At 43.4% G+C, this 21,962-nt stretch overlaps 2 protein-coding genes across 2 annotated transcripts; both read left to right on the forward strand.

The window, feature by feature from the left end:
• The first annotated feature begins 14,415 nt into the window (after positions 1-14,415).
• LOC128744506 (uncharacterized) lies at positions 14,416-15,793 on the forward strand. Its single transcript, XM_053841567.1, has 3 exons — positions 14,416-14,716; positions 14,785-15,112; positions 15,177-15,793. Exons 1-3 carry the CDS (start codon positions 14,523-14,525, stop codon positions 15,600-15,602), a joined length of 948 nt encoding a protein of 315 aa, XP_053697542.1. The 5' UTR covers positions 14,416-14,522; the 3' UTR covers positions 15,603-15,793.
• A 4,819-nt stretch (positions 15,794-20,612) lies between these two features.
• Positions 20,613-21,959, forward strand: LOC128744507 (protein YIPF6). Its single transcript, XM_053841568.1, has 5 exons — positions 20,613-20,762; positions 20,819-20,950; positions 21,017-21,261; positions 21,323-21,480; positions 21,564-21,959. Exons 1-5 carry the CDS (start codon positions 20,736-20,738, stop codon positions 21,680-21,682), a joined length of 681 nt encoding a protein of 226 aa, XP_053697543.1. The 5' UTR covers positions 20,613-20,735; the 3' UTR covers positions 21,683-21,959.
• Positions 21,960-21,962: the final 3 nt, after the last annotated feature.

The raw sequence follows: 21,962 nt of genomic DNA on the forward strand, positions 1-21,962 counted from the left end.
TTCCGAAAAAACAAACAACAACGTACAGTGTCGTAGACCTTGCCGAAGATGATCTACTTAATTCAATTTACACTCGCATATCACCACCGAGATAAATGTACTTCCTTCACCTTTCCACCGTACACAACCGTAGAGCATTGTCACCGGTAGGATTTATTTACTAGCAGTTTTCACTGTCGTTTCGCCACGAACATCACACTTTCGGTAGTAGAAGACACAGACACGAAACCGCGCCGGGTGATGCCGCAATGGCAAATAATCGCCAGTCGACCCTGCAGGGTCGGTTAAATAGTTAACCGTAAATTGGCCGTCTCTCGCCGTTTACTTTTTCTCTCGTCGGCTGCCGTAGCTCTCGCTGTAACGTGCGTGTGGATTGCCGAGCTGCTCTCCGATTGTTTTGGTTTTTCACTCCATTTTCCACCACCCACCGGGCCACCGCACGCGTGCTGAGAGCGATCTCCGCAACCACCGGTTGATATCGTTCAGTTAAGTAGCGTTGCACTCCACCAGTGCGACTACGATAGTAATAAAAGTATTATTTTCGGGGTATAATAAAGCTATAGGAATAATGGCTTACAACACCGGTAGCTCAAGTATTATTATCGTACTTAAAAAAGGACTTCCAGGAGAACTTGCGGTACTTAGTTCCGGCACGTGTCATAAATTTAAGACATACTGATGAATACTGTTCAGATTAGGGTATATTATTCATGACCTTTTCCAAAAAGAAAAGCATTATTTCTGACATTCTGCAAGTACATTCCAATTACCTCTTCTAATAGAGTATCTAAACTTGGACCAATGCAATCATTATTGCCGCTTTGTTTTTAGTTATTCTACCGCCTACCTGTCTAGTTGTAGCAAATTGCTGCCAGAGTCAGCTACCGGTTGACTTTTGCCGCTTGTTAAATCGTTAACCAAATGTCATTGATTCTAATCTGTCGTATGAAACAACGAATCATGCATGTCCTGTCGTGTTAAGCAGGCTACAAGTGAATTGAAAGCTATGTTAATATTGCATGATAAAACTTGATTTGAATTGCCTATTGCTGTCTCTGAGAAAATTGGCATATGCCACGGAGTTTTTCTGCTAAACAGTATTCAAATATATTTTATTGGCACACATGGAACTGTTTTCCATAAGCGATTTGCTCATTTCTAGTGAAGTCTTACGAAAAGTTAAATTTACACTCATACTAATTTCTTCAAGCATTTAACAACCAATCTTCTAAATGTATAATTTGTATGTTCCGTCACAATTCCGGAATGCCTTGACCGTTCATCACCAAACTGGGCATACGCATTCCTTGATATAAGGGAATCAGTACTGGGGAGTTGGGAAAAAGAGAAGGATTGACAACAAGGGCAGAGGTGCAAATAAGTAAAAGGGGTTGCGGTTCTCTGTGGCTGGCTAGGGGAAGTCTACCAGCGAGAGGGGATGAGGTGAGTATGAGTATGTATGTTCTGCCATCACACCGGAACGCCTGGATGGTTTTTCAGCAAACTTGGCTTACATGTTTCTCGACATAATGGAATAAGCACAGGAGAATTGATTAAAGGTGGGGTGGGTCTCTAACAGGGATAGTTCGAATAAGCAAAAAGGTTTCATGTCTCTTTATAGGGATTTCTGTAAACAGGAAAAAAGATAGATTTACAAGCAGTTAAGAAGGGGGGAGAGGGAGGTAGTGAACTGATAAGGGGAGTTAATACGTTCAAATGAAGAAAAAAGGTTTTGTTTCTTGCATTATGAAAATTTCCGTTGCAATAACAGATGTGGCAGAGATATTTTACAATCAAATTGATCAAAGAAATGCAAGAGAAACATTAATTTGAACGTCGCCTGAATGAGATTCATGACTGCAGACTTTTCAGTCCGCAACAGCGAATTGCTTGCAAAACGAGGTCCTTCTTTGGGAACCTTCGACTTCCTTTTTACAATCTTCTGGGACACTCTGTTGATGGAACTTTACATTTGCTCTCACACTCGGTTTTGTCTGTGGATGGCCAGAGGTTCTGCAAATCTCTCCAAGATATCACATACCATGGTGTACCGGAGTGACCTGCTAGAGATGGAACACACCTTGCACCGTCTGACAGAATACATTGGATTAGGAGCGATGTATCTAGTGTATCTCTTGTGTGGTGGTTATCAAGAGAGAGAGCGCACTTGACCGCCAAGCAGAGAATCGGTAGTTTACGGATAGACACGCGAGGAACCAGATCGGTACAAATGGCGACGAGAATAAAAACGGGTATGTTAGGTGAGTAAAACTAAAAATAGTGGAAATTGGTCGAGTGATTCATTACGTGCAGGAGTTGCCGGTAAATTGGCCGGTATGAGAAGTACACGATGTTTTGTACTGTTTTATATGAGCTGGCACTGATGGAAAAAATAGTGTTGCTGAAAAAAAGATGGCCGATGATAGTAAGGGCAGGGCGCTACTTGCTTGCTTGACGATCAGCGTGAGTATTTTGAGGTTAGCTCTGGTAAGGGCCTGTGCGAACATTTGCTTTAGTAGGAAGGTTTGATTTTTGATTTTTGTTTATATTGCTGAGGTACTTCGCTTTTGATTTTAACTTTAGTCATAAGCTGAAATGCTGTCATCCGTGCGGATGGGGAGTATTAAGAAGGCATCCAGTTGAAGCTGATGTTGATTTGTAAATGCTTTCGAGCAAGGGTTGCTCAATGCTTTCGTGTTTAGAATGGGCGAGAACTTTGAGTTTTCGTGTCGTGTTTTGTTATGGATTGGTAAGATGTAAGTGCGGTAATCCTGTGGAGTGGCGTATGAGATTTGTGAGAGTGATGTATAGGTTAGGATGTATATGGACAGCATATATGACGTCAACAGATCCCAATTCATGAAGGTGGATGGCAAAAAAGCTGAATACGTGGATGGTTTATGTCGGTAATACGTATGACGTATGTCGGTATCAGCATCTGCAACTTGAGCTTCACGTTGTAGGTATGTGGGTAGCATATACGGGTGCACGTATGTAAGTAGCACGTACCGTTGCATATAAGTTGGTAGCACATATGGCTGGCATGTATGTGGGTAGCACATACAAGTGTACGTATGTGTGTAGCACATACAGGTGTACGTATGTGGGTAGCACATACAGATGTACGTATGTGGAAAAAACATACTGGTGTACGTGTGTGGGCAGCACATATGGCTGCAAGTATGTGGGTATCACATATCGGTGCATGTATGTGGGTAGCACATACGGATAAGTCAACGTAGGGTTGGCCCACGCCAATATAGAGAGACATTGGAGGAGCACATGGTTGATGTGTGGGTAACACACACTATATGTGTGGTGGGCACATACAGATGGGCTACTGCGTGGATGGCTGATGTGAGTGTAGAACATGTGGGGAGCACATGGCTGATGTGAAGATAGCACGCACTATATGTATAGTGAATGAATCATGCATGATCGTAGATAAAAAAAAAGAAAAGATTTATAACATATATTTTACCTCATGTTTCAGGAATGTCAGTCGTTTGACTTTTTAGACCAGGTCATAGCACCCGGTGATTGGCTTAAGTGGAGATGCGTTCTGGAATGTTGTTTGAGATTGAACATGATCGCATACAAGTGGGATGGTGGAACCTCTTGTTGATATGCAAAATAATATGTGAAGTGGGTTCACTACTAGGTTGTCAGGTAAAAATAGAAGCGGCAGCCACGGCGGTTGATGATTGTTATGCCCCTAAAACGGGTAAGCGATGCGAAGGAAGCTTGGACAGCGTTGGACAAAACAAGTACGAACTTTTTGACAATCGCTTACGAGAGCAAGTTTGTTAACTAGAATGATGCTGCGGTGGATCGGATCGTTGCAGGTTGTCTCCCACGAGTTTCTAAAAAGAACTAGCTGAGGAAAAGATCTCTGAAGAAGTTTTGAATAGAGGGTGTACTTGTTCAGAGCGGGACTTATACAAGTTCGAAAAGTATACTGAAGTTTTTGGAGCGTCCTAGTAGTAAAAGTATAACAATGGACTCCGTGCGACGTGTGCAAGCAGTCACCGGGTTGAGCGTGAACGTGAGCATTAAATGCAATCGGACAGGTCACATCGCTCATGGTAGACGCGAGTGTACTGCAAATGTAATGAAGCTAGTGGGTTCGCGAAGGTGGATTGTTTCAGAATGGACAACAAGTCCAAGCGTTGAAGAATCTGAAGGGGCCGAGCCTGACATCCGGAAAGGAGTTGTATTGTGTGGGCGCCAGGAAGAGCGACCCAATGTCGTATGATGTTGGAGGCGTGCTGATTGACTCTGGTTTGTCAAGGTGGACAGTCCCAGGGCTGTGACTCGTCAGACACTATTCTGTTTAGCAGTGTTTTTTAAATGAATGGGAGTACAGCAATGATTCGCTAATTGATAGTTCGTTAATTGGGCGGTTCGTTAATTGGGTGGTCGTTGGTTGGGCCATGTGATGGTTTGAATGTTGTCAAAATATTATTGAATTTTTTTGTTTGGAAATTTCTAACAATTGCCTGTCGGCGCAATTAGCGGATCAGTTGGAGTGCTGTCGTGACCCAGTTAACGAATCCAGGCGGTACCAGGAAAGGAACACAGAGTTTGGGCTTGTACCCTCGTGTCACGAAACGGACGGACAAATCATTGTCCACTATCTTCGCCTTTAGCGTCCTTGGGTATAGATTCAGCACGATTTTAGATCCTGCGCCGGATACGTCTACCCCATTTTTAAAGGAATCAGGATCTTAACTTATCCTTCCGTCTCATAGACGTGAATTGTTTGCTCAAGAAATCATAGATAGTTGAGCGAACAAAGCGCAAATATTGTCCGTAAACCGAACGGTAGTGTCGATATTATATGAGCTATGGAGAGGCTGTATGGAATCGGATTTATTCTTCACAATCTATGGAACTCTTGTCCACTTGTTCCAACGAGTGCGATCAAGACTCTTCGGTCAATTGGAAAGGTGAATGCTGCATCTCCAGAATATGCATTTTGAGACACGTTATACACCGTTAAGAAAAATGTCGCGGACTGTCTTTCGACGCTCTGTTCATCTGAAGGTGTCATGAGACAAAGAGCAAGTGTCATTAGTTGGACAGCACCTTGTATGCGACCTAATGGGGTATTGGTGGATCCGACTTGCACAATGCTAGTGAAAGGGATGCCAACTTGAAAGTGATTCATGAAGTGTTGTCGTCATGTGATTGAGTTGGTATTCCAGCCCAGTACAGGATGATGGTGATTGGATCGTCCGGCTCCGCTACTGAGAGTCGGATACAGCACATTTGTCACCAAGGGGCAACTGTAATGAAACACTTTAAAAATCGAGATCGAGGTTTTCTAGTTGGACGGCTCAATGATGTCAAGGTCTGTCAACCCGTCATGCCCTGTGACGCGAGGATTTTCAGCACTGTCGTGGTAAGATCTTGTATTTTATCGCAAGTCTACCTAACGACTACTCGATGTTAATTGTGGATTACTATACAACCCGATATACCATGGTCAAACCAATAAAAAAAAATAGAAGGGAGAATGCATGGAACGGAGCGCACACCAAGAGGTTTGTGTCGAACATGCTACGTGGTACAGTTGTTCAACTCCAAGACAACTGACGAATCACAGCTGGATCCCCAGCGCCGACATAACCAAGGATCGAAACAGATAGATATGGAGCTACGGTATGCTCATGTTAAAGGTGTTTCTGCAGGAAGCGTGAATCGCGCCAAAGGCGGCGGAACGCTCCGGGAAAAGGTAAAGACTTTGAACTCTATCAATTACTTTCTTTGTGTTATAATAATACTATAGGGAATGGTCTTTAAGTATATAGTATCGAATGATATGTTATCGAAGACCGAGTACAGTTCTTAATTTGGGGAGGGATGTACCGGAGTGACCTGCTAGAGATGGAACACACCTTGCACCGTCTGACAGAATACATTGGATTAGGAGCGATGTATCTAGTGTATCTCTTGTGTGGTGGTTATCAAGAGAGAGAGCGCACTTGACCGCCAAGCAGAGAATCGGTAGTTTACGGATAGACACGCGAGGAACCAGATCGGTACACATGGATTCAGAAAATAATTTAATAATGCCAGCGTGACCGTGCGGAATAAATTTGTGACGCGCTTATTCCGGTGACGCTGTGATGAAAAAAAAATTAATCTAGCTACATGCTACAACGTATTTTTCGAAATTATAATATGCGGACAAAGGGTACCAGAATGTCAAGAAATTTAGCACACGGGTGTAGTTTGTGGATTTAGGCATGAAAGAAAATAATTTTGGAAAAACTCGAAGTCGGCCAGAAAATTGCAAAGGAAATTGTTCTATTCACGCTCGCGGAATTTTGATAGCTAACGAACTGTTAGTACGTAGCGCAACGCTACGAGGCTGTGTGCTCGCGAGTGTGTCGTTTGCAGAGTGTTTGCACACAGCACCATCGGCTGTCGTACGCTTGCATCAGTGGAGTAAGCGTTGGATGCTATGCTTCTCACACTTGCTCGCATACGAGTAGGCACCGTTTGCTTCTCGCTCGAATGCATAAAACTTGTATGGTTTTAGAAAATGAAGCCAGAAAAATATCTTTCCATGTTTTATGGTTATTTCACAGCGAAGGAAAACTCCAAAGAAAAGCCCGAGAAACTTCGTTCTATGTCATGAAAATTTCGCAAGATATCTCTTGTCTTTTGTTCACCGATTTAAAATTTTTCAACGGTGAAAAATTTATAACAGCGTTATTTCTTGTTTTTTACTTATGACCAAAAAATTAACGACCGGTCAAGTGCCATCGTTAATCTGTAGTTTTTCAACCATAACACAGGAACAATATTCAAAAAAGAGTTCAACTTTTCTTTGGAGTTTTTCACTACTTATGAAAAGTTGATGCGCAATTTTCTCTGAATTGCTGAGAAAATGCAATACTACCATTTACATTTTCCTAATACTCTGTCCCCCCACGCCTGGCCAGACTCAGACAACATCGTTTCATTATGCTTTCTGACAACGTGAGATTATTTGTTCCCGCAGCGCCGTCCTAAGACAAAACCTGTAGAACAAAGTTTCTCCAATTCACTCGGCTGTTGGCTATAGCTCTTCAATTCTTCGGACACCGAGTACTCTCCGCGAGATGTCACTCCACGCTCCCGCTCCACCATCTAGCTCGTTACGCTTCGGGTCTTCTTGTTCCGATCGGAACATCATCTTTGCAGGGTAGTTGTCCGGCATTCTTGCAACACGCCCTGCCCATCGTATGCTTCCAGCTTTACCAACCTGTTGGACACTGGGTTCGCCATAGAGCTGTGCGAGTTCATGGTTCATCCTCCACCTCCATACTCCGTTGTCCTGCACGCCGCCGAAGATCGTTCTTAACACTCGTCTTTCGAAAACTCCGAGCACCCGCAGGTCCTCCTCAAGCATTGTGCATATTTCATACCCGTAGAGAACAACCGGTTTAATTAACAGTCTTGCTTGTGGAGCCCATAGTAAGCACGACTTACGCTGATAATACGCATCCGAATCTCACGGCTGGTGTCACTGTCGGGCACTACCAGTGAGTCCAGGTAGAACAATTCGTCAACTACCTCAAACTCATCGCCGTTGATCTTTGATCTGCCCAAGCGGCATCGATCGGCCTCGGTTCTGCTGACCAGTACATTAGATATATTTACCTTTAACCCAATCTTTCCTGCCTCGCGCTTTACTGCCGCGCTTTAGACGTCCGAGCTAGAACACATCCTTTGGACTAAGTTATCCGGAGTAGTGTCCTGTCCGCTCACTTATACCTCCGGGATAAGTCGATGTGTCCACCGGCCCTTTGTGGAATCAGACCATGCCCGCTGCCATGTGGTCATCGAGGCCGATTTTGTGGTACTCCATATGCCTCTAGTTCTACGTTGGTTGAAGCACTCTACATCCTCACAGATGATGATGCCAATAGGCATCATACCCGCTAAGACGCATATTGCGTCATATGAAACTGTGCGATACGCAGTCGCCACTCTTAAGCACATGAGACGATAGGTGCTTTCCAGCTTGGCTAGATAGCTTTTGGTACCTAACGCCGATGACCACACCGGCCCGCCATACCTGAGTATAGACTGGACCACGTTGGCTAATAGCATTCGCTTGTTGACATATACCGCAGAGCTATTAGACATCATACGAGACAATGCCGAAATAGCTGTGGAAGCCTTCTTGCAGGCATAGTCGACGTGGCTCCCGTACTTGAGCTAGTCGTCGACCATGACTCCCAGGAGTTTTAAGGACCGCGTTGACGAAATAATGCAGTCCCCGACGCTGATATTTGCTTGCTGCACCGACTTTCGGTTGTTCACCACGATAACCTCCGTTTTATGATACGCTAGCTCCAGTTTCCTGGAGCACATCCAGTCTTCGACAATGCTTATAGAGTGGGCAGCCGTCAACTCAACCTCTCTGATAGATTCACCGTAGACTTCCAAGGTGATGTCATCCGCAAAGCCAACTATCACAACCCCTACCGGGAACTTTAGCTTCAACACCTCGTCATACATGACGTTCCACAACACCGGGCCCAGTATGGAACCTTGCGGAACCCCTGCGGTGATTGGAACGCACTTCTGACCCTCCTCCGTGTTGTAGCATAGCACCCGATTCTGGAAATAATTCTCCAGAATCCTGTACAGCGACACCGGCACTTGGACGTTCCGAAGCGAATTGGCTATGGAGTACCAACTAGCGCTATTAAACGCATTTCTCACGTCGAGCGTGACAATTACGCAATAGCGGATACCTGTCCTCTTGCGTTGGATTGCCACCTCGGCTGTCTTAGTGACAGACAAGATGCCGATTCGAAGCCGAATTGGGTCCCTGACAGACCGTTTGTACCCTCAGTGAACTGTACGAGTCTGTTAAGGATAACCCTCTGCAGCACCTTGCCGGCAGTATCGAGCAAACCGACGTGGAGGGATACCACTCACCCACTTGACAGTTCAACCCTTTTACTAACCGACTCTCCAGCAAGCTTTCCTCCCCCCTTGAACGACCCCTCCGTCCCAGTCTGAATGCGACAGACTTGGAGGGCTATCACTCCCTGAGTAGACAGCTTGCTCAGGTCCGTTTTGCTATGCCAGAGAGAGCTTTCCCGTGTGTGTGTGTGTGTGTGTGTGTGTGTGTGTGTGTGTGTGTGTGTGTGTGTGTGTGTGTGTGTGTGTGTGTGTGTGTGTGTGTGTGTGTGTGTGTGTGTGTGTGTGTGTGTGTGTGTGTGTGTGTGTGTGTGTGTGTGTGTGTGTGTGTGTGTGTGTGTGTGTGTGTGTGTGTGTGTGTGTGTGTGTGTGTGTGTGTGTGTGTGTGTGTGTGTGTGTGTGTGTGTGTGTGTGTGTGTGTGTGTGTGTGTGTGATCGCTCTGCCTAGCCGCAAAGCGACCGACTTGGAGGGCTATCACACACTCAGTAGAATGCTAGCTCAGGTCAGTGTGGATATGATGAATATGATATGAAAGCTTTCCTGCTTGTGGGATCCCTCCGTCCAGACGTAGGGCGACAGACGTGGAGGGCTATCACCCACTCAGTAGACTGCTGACTCAGGGGCGGACTTAGGGAATTTGGGTTGGGAATTTTGAGCTGATCGAATAGGCAAATTAAATTGGCGAAGCTAATCCACACATTGTAACCGATGGTTACAACTACAACAGATCGGCCTATATGACGAGGGGACACTCGGAGGTTTTCCCGGCTTCGGCAATAGAACCAGGTTCTGTCACTTCCATCTGTCCGGTGGTCTGAGATACTGGAACGTCGGCCGTGAGACGACTCAGCGGCCTAACGCCAGGCCTTTGGCTCGTGGCCTGGAAAGAGGCCATCGATGATCCGCTCCAGCACCTCTGGCGATCGCTCTGCGGGCGCCATCACGCCCTTGGTCTTTGCCATTACGACCCTGTAGGCATCACCCCACGGGTTCGCATTGGCACTAGCACATAACCTTTCAAAGCAGGCTCGTTTACTAGCTGTTATCCCACTCTTAAACGCTGCGCATGGAGCAACAAGTGCTACTCGACATTCAGCCCTGCCTTCGTCCGAACGAGCTCTTTACATAATTCTCCTCGCACGAAAGCACGCTCCGCGGAGTCCCGCAATTTCATCTGTCCACCAGTAAGCTGGTGACCTGCCATACCTAGGTCGACCTTTCCTAGGCATGGTAGCGTCACACGATCGCGACAGTACCTCAGCCAAATGATCAGCGTTCGGATCGGGCATACCGCGATCACCGCACTCTCTCCGGATCGCTTCCGCAAATACTTCGGAATCGAAGTATGATGTCTTCCATCCACGGGTGGTTGGAGTGTCGGCTCTACTCACCGCCTCATTAACTGACCGACACCATAGCGGACCGCCTGATGGTTACTGTGAGTGTAACCATTGTCTACCCTCCAGTCACGTATCAGACCAGGATTACCGAAAGTTACGTCGATGATAGACTCCGCACCGTTTCTACTGAAGGTACTTCTGGTGCCGACGTTGGCCAGATCTACGTTAAGCTTTGTCAGAACTTCAAGCAGAATCCGACTCCTATAGTTCGTGCGACGACTTTCCAACTCTACCGCCTAAGTGTTAAAGTCGCCCGCCACAACCAACGGCCTTAGACCAGTCAGCACAACTGATACTCGGTCTACCATCCGCGTAAACTGCTCGATAGACCAACTCGGCTGAGCATAACAGCTGCAGTAGAACACTTCACCCACTTTGGCAACCGCAAATCCCTCGTCTGCAGTGGACACAACCTCCTGAACCGGACGCTTGGTGGACGCCTTACCGCTGCTGGTAGCCCTTTCCGTGGCCTCCTGGGCCGCGTTGCGACACTCCGTCAACGAGCAGGCGTCCATCTGTACTGCCTTCGACGCCTTCACGGTCACCTTCTTCGCCTCTTCTGCACGCGCCACGAGGTCGTTGTGCGTTTTGGTCGCTGCATTCAAGGATCTCCGAAGCATGAGCAAGACCTGACATGAACTCGATTATTATATCGAGCTGCTGTGATGCTGCTACCACTTTGGGTACCGCGTCTCTATTCTTCTCCATCGCCCTGGTAACGCTGGGCCGTTCATCGATGTGTCCGGCGTTGTAGGCATACCGCTGCCCTTGCCACCCACACTAGCGCTACCTCATGCTTGCAAGCTTGTGTATGCCGATGTTCGGAAGGTCTTCATGATCTAACATCGTTCAGAGATACTTACTCGAGCATCATTGCCAAAGCTAATAGGAACTTAGGTTTTATCAAAAGTGCCCCTGGTGGTTTCCGAGATCCCTACTGCCTGCGATCGTTGTTTTACGCTCCCGTTCGTTCAGTTTCGGAAACAGTTTTAATTATATGAAATCCTTATGCTAGCTGCTGGCTAAATATAATTGAGGCTATACAATCTCGGTTTTAAGGACTACTTCCATGGGGTAACCAAAATATCTGAGCGACAAAGACAATCTCACCAACGCGCTGTTGTTCATGGACGCTCGTGGAACCTTGAGGATTCGCGGCAAATCTTACCCGGGCCCAGTAGCGAAGACCTTCGCGGGCGCGATGACCAGTTAGAAATTCATCCCTACTGCTGTGCCACACACGTGTGGCGCCTGGGAGGGACTCGTTTGATCGGTTAAAGTTGCCACTGTGGTAGTTCTAGAGATAGTCCGCAAAACAGATAACGAGATCTCGGTAACTGCGATGAAAAAAATCAGTTTTTGACATACTTCCAAATAATCATATATCGGATGATCACTAACTACTGCAAGTCTCGAAATATATTTAAAAAACGACATTATGATCATTTGAATTTTGTCAAAATTTTGCTGGTCCCGATCATTTTGTGTAATTCCTGTATAAGGCAAACTTTAATATTTTCAAACTGATCATTTGTTAAATGTTTGACGCAGAAATAAACAACATTTATTATCTTTGTGTACTTTGATTTACAAAAAAATATGATAAGAGCGTTATAGGAAATACGAACTACTTATCAGATGTGCACCATCAATATTTAGAAGGTCATCATATTAGCATCATTACCAATCGTAAGTTGCAATGGAAAACCACTGCCACTGTAGGAGGAAAGCTATCTATTATGGTTAGGATGTGTACAGTAAAACCTACATGCGACGGCAGCTGGCACTGCGCTGCCGTCGCAAGTACTTCAGTTTGGCTATGGTAGTAAACAAATTCACCCCGCCGCGGAGGGTGGAGTGTTCCAATTAATTTTCTTTTCCCCCTAAAGCTTGCCGAACACAACATTATGTTATTCCACTGTACATATATTAAATTCTGAAATTGTACGTATTCCGAAATTAAAAATCTATTATCAAGAAGTGAAATGAGAAAATGGTTTTGATTGCGTATTCTAGCTAATCGATTGCCTAAGGTATGGGAAAGGTTGTTCGGAACTGTGCCATTTTAGTTACTCAAAACTTCGCATAATTATATTCCAATAATTTCAATCTGTTTTGAATGTACGCTTAATTTCGAAGTTAACTGTTTAGCCGAGACGACCTACTTTTATATCTCGTAACCGTCAAAACAACTAGCAAACAACCACACGTGAGCTGTTTTAAAAATGGTACTCCACCTCTCAGGATTCGTTGTCGCGATGCCGCGATTTGTTTATTTACTTTCGTACATTGTAATCGAAGTAGAACCACAGTTCATAATCATAAGATCATACCTCTAAAAGTCCATCCATTTCTGGAAGAAATTAATGACGGCGGTGACGTCGCCCACGCAGGATGAGTTAAATTAATAAAGTAAAATTGAGTTCTCTTTCCGGATAACTTCTTTCATTCATAATTATTCGATGACGCAGCCAAACATCCGTTAAAAAAGTCTTGTACAATAACCCGAAAAGTTCACAATATCATCACACCCACACCTACAACCTGTACCTTGTCATACGACATTTGTTTCATGCTTCACCTTGATTTCTCACCCGCATGCTGCGGATGAGCATTATGCAAATCAATGTCAAAAAAAAAATCCAGCGCCTGGCTTGGGTTAGCGCTCCAAGGTCTTATCACTATTACCGTTAATGGCACCCAATCAGGCGTGCCTAATTCTACCGTAGCTAGAGGTGGATCGCATTTGTTTCCGGTTTAAATTTGTCTTATTTTCATAGTAATTTCCTTAGTTTCAAGCAATGTTTTGGATGGCTCTCAACGTGCAAACGATTTTCCAGTATGCCAGAAATATTTCTCTGAAACCCAGCTCAGCCAAAATAAAGCTTGCTAATGGTGCTGAGATAGCGACAATCATTTCTTTCGATTATTTTGTGCATCGGAGATAAGGCAGAGCAGCATTCGTGCTTGCTAACCAGTGTGGAGAAACATCAGTGACTGGGTGGCGAAAATATAACCGGCTTTCCCACCTCATAATTTATGATCGGAAAAACAGCCGCAGTTGATATGGCGTCATTGGGTGGTAAAAATTGTCGTCATTAATCAGGCCCTGTCGGTTGGCTGGCTGGCTAGCTTGTTGCTAAACGAGATATAAAGGTGTCAGATTTCACCAAGCGGGCTCCTACAGTAAGTGCAGCATTTTGGCGAAGGTTCATTGATACGAGGGCCTTCAACTTTGGTTTAGTACAGAAAAAAATTATCCGCCGTCTTTTGTCGATGATGGCTACAGCGCAATATGAAGGGATTCGACACCGGTTTCTCGGAAAATTACCTCCCCAATTGCGTTGCTCATATTCGACAATTGCTTACGGGACTCGGGCGACACGATTTGGTGCTTCATTAGGAATTACATGAAGCTGGTTGAATGCATCGATCAGTGACATAAAAGACGTAAAAATTTAATAATGTACAACAAGTAAGCAGTATGAGAGATGTTTTAGTAACAATTCTCTATCTCTATCAAATAACAATTAAGTAACTCTTTTACGTGAGTCATCATCTGGTTGAAAATTTTATTTCAATATTGACTCAGTGCAAGACAAGAAACAAATGAAATGTATGTCAGGGTTAACATAGAAAACCGAGAAAAAATCACTAATAATACAAAAATCAAACAGATTATGGTCTACACATAAAATCGTTCCACACAATTCTAATTTTCCAAAAAGAAATTGAGTTGCGGTTAAAATAATTTTGGTTATGATTTAATTAGTTTAATTACCTGGCCTCTTCGTATTCACAAATAAAAAATTAACTAAAATTATAATCGTTTACCCTACTTCAAAACTTATAAAGGTATTCAATCCAACCGCTGAATGGATGATCTATGTATTTTGAATTTGTATAGACTAAATAAATAACAATCAGGTCAGAGAGATGATAAGAATAGGAACAAAAAAATATTCTAACGGGCAAAAATGTTCGACCGACCGAGCAATCAGCCATCAATGAGCATCCAAATTTTCAGTAGGATTCACGTTTTCATCGAAACCCGGCGCGCGGCCAGGCCTGACTCGAACCGAACGCCACTCGCGACAGAACTAATCTCGTGCTCGTCGGTTTGTTTGTTTGTTTGTTTGTCTGTGTATAGTTTTATGAATCCTAGCTAATTCTCCAATCTACAACCGGGAACTATGGCAAGTGAGACAGCAATCAGAAATTTTGCGCTGCTGTTGATTGTTTTTTCTAGCCGGTATCTGCTGTCGTCTGTTTGCCTCGCCTCCAGCGCATCGGAGCGGGAGACGACGGCTCGCACCGTAAGTCACTTCAAAGTCGACGCTGCTGCTGATAACATGTCACTGGAAGATTTCGATCAGTATCTCGGAAGGTTAGTTTCAGTTTAGTTTTTTTTTTCTAAGATCAAAATCAATTTTTTTAAACTTTTTCCTTTTAAAGTTACGTCGGTGACGACCGAAAGATAGCACTAATTCTCGATTACGATGGAACACTGGCGGAAATAACGGCCCATCCGAACCTGACTGCCATGGCGCCGGAAATGAGAGAATCACTGCGTAACATTGCCAACAGTGGGAATGTGTTTGTAGCGGTTATTTCGGGACGAGATGTTGATGGCGTGAAAGCAAAAATAGGCATCGATAACATCATTTACTCGGGCAATCACGGTTTGGAGGTGCTTTATCCCAACGGCACGAGACACAATCAAGGCATCCCGAAAGAGGTGGCTGATAACTTCGTCAAGATGGTCGATCAGCTGACAAAGGAGGTTAACCGATGAAATCTAATCTGATCTTTGATTTTTTTCACAACCTTCCTATTATTTTTACCAGCTCGCACACAACGGAGCCTGGGTAGAGAACAAGAAGGTATCGCTCACCTTCCACTACCGTCAGGTGGATCCAAAATTAGTTCCACAACTGGAAGCTGATGCGAAACGAATAATTGAATCGTACGGGTACCGGGCAAACATGGCCCACGCTGCCGTGGAAGGGAAGCCACCGATCACGTGGAATAAGGGCTTAGCTGCCGAGTATATTCTCGCTTCGAGTTTCGACAAAAACTGGAAAAGCCGAAAAGTCGTCTTCGCTGGGGACGACACCACCGACGAGGATGTGATGAAGGCCATTAAAGGCTGCGGTCGTTCCTTCCGCGTTACCACGAAGGCAAACGTCGAAACCAACGCGGACTACGTCATTCCGTCGGTTCGGTCGGTTTATCATATGCTCAAATGGATCGAGAAGAAAGTAACAGCGTGATCAAATGTGGTAATTGACGAGTTCAATTTCTAAACAAGCTTAATTGAAAAATATGCTGTCGAACAGTGCTATTTTTGTTTATGAATTTACGTCGCCAAAATTGTTAAAATCTTTAAATAAACTATGAAAGTGTTAGTGAAAATAGAAAGGTGCCTGAATGTGTTCTCGCCTCCCGTGTATCCGCCTTATTTCGGAAGGTTATCCATAATGGATTACAGAAAAGATGATTTCAGGTATACCTGAATATTGGCGGTTTCTCCTGGCTCTTTATTCCAACATGGATTATACCGAATACTCCATCCGATTGAATTTCTATTTGTTGGAAGATCATTCTCTTTTCGTCAAAAAACTTGTAAAATGGGGTTTTATCAAATGGGACAGCCGCGGCTTCTAATACATTGCTTGGGTCACTTTTATCCGTTCTTCGAGGAAGATTTTTTTTTTTGTGATTGTGGTGCTGCTCGATAGTAAAATTTTTTCCATCGGTAAAGAGCGAGCAATAACGGCCCGCGACAAACATTTCACGATAGCTTTATTTTTAGTTTTAGCGACAGGCCAGTCCACCATCTTGTCACAGCACTCTGTGCGCCCGTAGTCCATCACTCACTCCAGTTCTCGTACATCATCTATCATAGCTGTTTGCGCTCGACTATATCGTATGCTGCCCTGAAATCCACGAAAATATGATGCGTGGGCACGTTGCACGGATCCCCATAAAGCCCGCCTGATGGTGAGGGGAAATGCAGATGGGTAATTGGGCGTGTGTCTGAACTAAATTAATACAAGCACGTAACTTCACTCGGGGACAGCACTGTTGAAGCCAACCAATTATCACGAATGAAAAGTTTACCAAAGAGAAAATCTTACCTTTTACCTGGACGCTGGATGTTGTTTCAAAGCCACGAAATAACAAGGGTTGACGACTCCGTTCGAGTTCGGTCCGAGCAAGAGAATGTAAAATTTAGGATAATGCTATTGTATATGGAAAAGGCATATTTCAGTTTAATCTGAGCTACTTGCGTACATTTTTGGCTAGTGTACAACTAGACTAGAATCCGGATTCTGCTACCGACGTCTACGTTGGCTTTTCGTATTAAAATGGTTGACCTGATGGTCACAGACATTGTAACAGATGATTCAGCAACGGCTAAGCTGATCTTCTCAGCAATGACCACCGTAGATGATGACTTTTAGCAATATCCACAGTAGCGGATGCACAGATGATGCAGTTGCAGTGTTGATCGTTGTTTTGGCGCGGAAGCTGCTAGGGAAGGCAATCGGCCATGCAGTTCACCAAGGAATTGCCTGTGGAAGATATTATCCGGAAAGGCCGGCACCTAACAAAAAGGTCCCTCTGGGATCTACAAGGGTGTTGATCCTACGATATTATTAGCCTTAAAACCTAGTACGTACACGTACACCAGCATTCCTCCTAAACCTCCTATTTAATTTACCTTTTGATTCTTTGTATATTTGAATCCAGTAGATCAATTATTTTACTTTTATAACTTCTGTATGTTTGTTCTGTTATTTGTTCTGTATGTATTCCAAACAATAGACCGTTCCCTCGGCAATGTCACTTTGTGGTATAGAATTCGCAATGCACGCGAAACGGTGCTGCCACTTGCCCAAGTTTGTTCTATTTGTGAAGCAGAATAGGGATTTGTTAAAGAGTACAAAGGATAGACAATACTTTGCACAAATCTTCACAAACTTTCCATATGCCAGTTCCATGAGAGTACAAGAGATCGATTTGTGCTTACATAGCACAATTCAACCTTGGTTGAATTTTCGACATATTTGGAAGCGGCTATGTATCAGTCACCGATCCGTCCAAAGACGTGGAGTGTTATCACTCCTAATGTAAACATTTTGCTCAGAGGTGAACTTACGAAGTAAGGTTTCCCAAGGAACATTTTTGCTGTTTATCACGTGCTTGTTCCATTGGTTTTAGCAATACAATAGTTAAATAAGCTGCTCTTAAACAAAAATGTTTGTTGAGTTTCGAGCAGTTGGAAATAGCATATTGAATTGGCGGAGACAATTCAAAACCTTGTAACCAACGTTTTACTACACAACCCTATGAATTCTCTCTTTCTTGGGGATAGACGACGGAACAAAATCGGCAATACCACCTTGTAGGCGACATGCAGCGGTAATTACAGCAATCGAGTCGATTGCCCTTTTTGAAGATAGGACCACACCACACCTTTCATCCATTCCTTCGGTAATTTCTCCTCCTTCCAAATCCTTAAAATTATCCAGTGAAGAGCCGCCACTTGCAGAGCTCTACAAAAATGACCAAGAACCACTAGCTAGATTCTTTGCCATTTTTGTAGAGTTCTGCTGGGAGCCGATTTTTTCCGACGGCTGTATTATTGTTCAGCTGACCGATTTCTCGCCGGACCACTTCGAGATCAGGAGCCGGCACGGTACTCCTACGTTAACTTCCGTTTTATCTCGTTCTATTATGTCGCTCTTGAGATGTTCATCGAAGTACTACTTCAACCTAAGCTGAATTAAAATGCTACTGATTTGGTCACAGCTGATTTAACTCTGAACACAGGTGGTAGGCTCTGTATTCTATAAGTGCTTAAGCAACCAACGAATGCACTGTAAATCAACTGCTTCACATAATAGTGTCACAGGCAGATTAGACGCATCTTCAACCTCTCCACAACCCGTCAATATTCTCAATAATTGTACTATACTAGCTGAATAAACGATTTGTCATCTTAATAAACAGCCCTCCCACGAAACATTTATGCGCTGATTAAATATTTTAGCAGCCATTATTATTCACCCATAGCTGAATATGCATCGAATAAAATTTATGTAAACAATTCTACAATACTTATTCAGCCGAAATTGGAGAACTTATACAACCTATTTCGTTTGAGGCAGAAAAAAAACTTGTTAAGCAATTATATCGCCCTTTATAAAACCTCTGTGCGCCTTGTTTCCAGCAATTGCTGTTTACGAGTTGGTTTAAGGCGATCCAAGCTGCATAAAATAAGCACTCAACAAACATAAACAAGCTTAATAGCGGATTTTTCTGCTAAACAATCCGATTGCACCGATTTTGTTAAAGCTCGCTCTATTTTTTTCTTTTTTGAAAGTAATTAAACTAATAAGTTTTTATATGGTCCCTAGAGTGACCTTTTCTGAATTAGGGTGGTTGCAAAAATGCAGTTATTACCTACCTTCCTTCATAACTTTTGAACCACTGGACCGATTTAAAGCGTTGATGCAGCAAATGAAAGGTATTTTAATGGGCTTTCTAGAACAAAATATTGAGGTAGGAAGGTAGGTCAAAATTGTGTTTTTGGGAGCACCCTTACTCAAAAAAGGCCATTCTAGGGGCCAAATGTCTGATTATTTTCAAAAATTACGAGTTTGAATAAAATCGGGTCGATTTTTTTTCGATAGAGCTTTTCTGCGGAATTGTCGTATATTCATATTCATTTTTAATGTAAGAAAGGTATTTTCTGCCTTTAAGGTGAGAGCCAAAAATAAAATTTTTCTTTTATAAATAAAAAAAACACAAAATTATGTATATAAAACATTGAAAAAATTTCTTTTTCTTGATTCGATTATATAGAGGATTCGATGCAGTGCATGCGGTGAAAATTTTTTGGCAACTTTATATAGAGTTGCCAAAAAATTTTCACCGCATGCACTGCATCGAATCCGAGTCCGACCTGTAGTTACCTACAAGAAGAATTTAAATAGAATTGTAGATGCCAATTTACAACAGTTATGCTATGCAGTCAAAAGGCTGATAAACAGCAACCTGCAGTATAAAACGCCAGGGATGCTAATAAACGATTGATTTACTGCTTATACTAATGCTTATTGGTTACCTGAGAATGGCTGCTAAAATGTTTAATCAGCGCATAAATGTTTCTTGGGAAAGCCGTTTCTCTCAATAGCTTTAAAAACCGCTGAGCTAGATCCAATCTGTTGATGTTAAAAGAATGATGTTTTCATAAAGATATTTACGGGGGTTTTCTATTCTTGAGTCTTGACTGCACATGAACTCGTGTGCAAGCGATCACTTGCTTGCAATCAACAGTTAACCCTTATGAAAACTGTTAGAATAACGCTGACAGTCGCGTAGACGCACAACAACATTCTGTTTGACCGGTTTGGCCCAAACATGTTTTTCGTTGATAAAAAAAAACACTTACTGCGGGGCGACTTAAATCTGTGCGGAAACTTTCACGATAATACAGTGGACCCCCGTTCGTTTAAACGATTCCTCATGCAAACTAACGGGGTTACTTTTTAATTTGAACAACTGGTAACCCGAAATATGCTGAAACCTGTGTAAACTGGCCGCCCTGCTCTTTGTTATTGTTTTGGTGGTTTGTTTTAGTTGGCAGTTGCAAGTGCGAATATTGCATTTTCCGATCGGATTTCTATTTTAATCGTTAGGAAAACGAAATGTGAAACCTATTAAACACGCTAGGTCAGTACAAACAAATCGTGTTTATGTGCATTGTCTGCATAAACAAGTGATGTCATGTTGAGAATGACGTTTGAACCATTTTTAATTTGCATGTCGTGCAAACCAACGGGGTTCAAATTAAAAAGTGTTCAGATTAAAAATGGTCAAACGAACGGGGGTCCACGTTATTGCTAAACTAAGCAACATTCTGCGTATAAAAAATCTGCCCGATCCACCATTCCGCGTTCATTGAAACATCTGCCTGTAAAAATCTTCCTTGCTTCTAATTCTAGCAGTGCTATAGTAATGTTTCTGTTCTAGACTTGAAGTTTTTACAATAAACCTTAATTACCTTTGCATGGTTTGTGAATTCTTGCAGATAAACAAGTACAGAACTTACTCCATCTCAAAATTTATAAATTTATGGACACCCAAGTAGACACCCATTCATTGAAAATGATGTTGACTGGGCACACTGTGCCACGCACGGCATCAAAATAACAAACTGTCAAAGCACAAGAAAGTCGATGATGATGATGATGTTTGATGATGACATTTGCAGTTGCAGTCAACTATAGTAAAGATTTTTGGTAAAAGTTTTCTAGTGTTCTTTCGATAAACTTGTAAAAGTAAGTGATCGGCAACGTTTATGGACGAATAGTGATAGCACGCACCTGATAACCATGTCCTCAGCGGAAGCCAAACTAGAGGTAAAGTAGTTCTCTACGCAAACGAACCAGTAGCTTATTTGTGTTCTTTGTTGCAGCTCTACGATGATTACGCTTCGGCGACGGAATCGATGGAAGGTCAAATGGCCATTCCTTCAACCAGTCGAAACACAACGGATCCCGGTGCGCCCAATTTCAGTACCCTGGATGAACCCATCAAAGACACATTCGTGAGTACTGCTTAGCTAGTGAATAAAAGGCATTAGATTATTATAAGTTTTCGATTTCCGCACCAGCTTCGTGACGTGAAGGCTGTCGGTGTTAAATTTTACCACGTCCTAATACCGAAGCAGAAAAACACCCTCCTGCGGGACTGGGACCTGTGGGGTCCACTTATTCTGTGCACCTTCATGGCCACCATTCTGCAAGGGTCGGCAGACGACATGAACGATGGCGGACCGGAGTTTGCGCAGGTTTTCGTTATCGTTTGGATCGGTGCCATGATTGTGACACTAAACTCCAAGCTGCTGGGAGGAAATATGTACGTACGAAGGTGGTCTGTTGTTATTTGCGGTTAATTTACATTCTATCGTTTGTTTTAGCTCGTTCTTCCAGTCAGTTTGTGTTCTGGGGTACTGCCTGACACCCTGTGCCATGGCACTGATACTGTGCAGAATCATCCTAGTGGCAGAGCAGACCGCTTTTCTGTTCGTTCTGAGGCTGCTGATTTCGGCACTTGGCTTCGGGTGGGCAACTTATGGTAAGTAAATTTGTTCGCGTTTGCTTTTACTTGACTTCTGGGAGTTCGTTTCATATTTTTACGAATCATATTTCTACCTACAGCATCTATTATCTTTCTCGGAGATAGTCAACCGGCCAACAGAAAAGCCCTAGCCGTTTATCCCATTTTCCTGTTCTACTTTATAATATCCTGGTTAGTTGTAGCGCACAGCAACGTGTAAGAATTAGGTGAAAAGTAAGAATATCGAAACAGCCGTGTCCTAACGAGAGCGAAGTGATAAGTGATTTTACTAGTTAGTCTACTAAGTAACGTGTATATATTAGTCCAAAGCTAGTTTCGTTTCGCAAACGTATTTATCGCAGCCAGAGGCGCAATTGAAAGCTTAAAACATTCTCGATTGTGAACGATAGTGGTTTATTCTGTGTCAGCAACCAATCCTTTTGTACAATAATTTTCCTGTAACGCATAATCAATGTAATAAAGAAAATAATTTCTCACGT

This window comes from Sabethes cyaneus, chromosome 3, assembly GCF_943734655.1.
Source record: "Sabethes cyaneus chromosome 3, idSabCyanKW18_F2, whole genome shotgun sequence".
Taxonomy (NCBI): Eukaryota; Metazoa; Arthropoda; class Insecta; order Diptera; family Culicidae; genus Sabethes; species Sabethes cyaneus.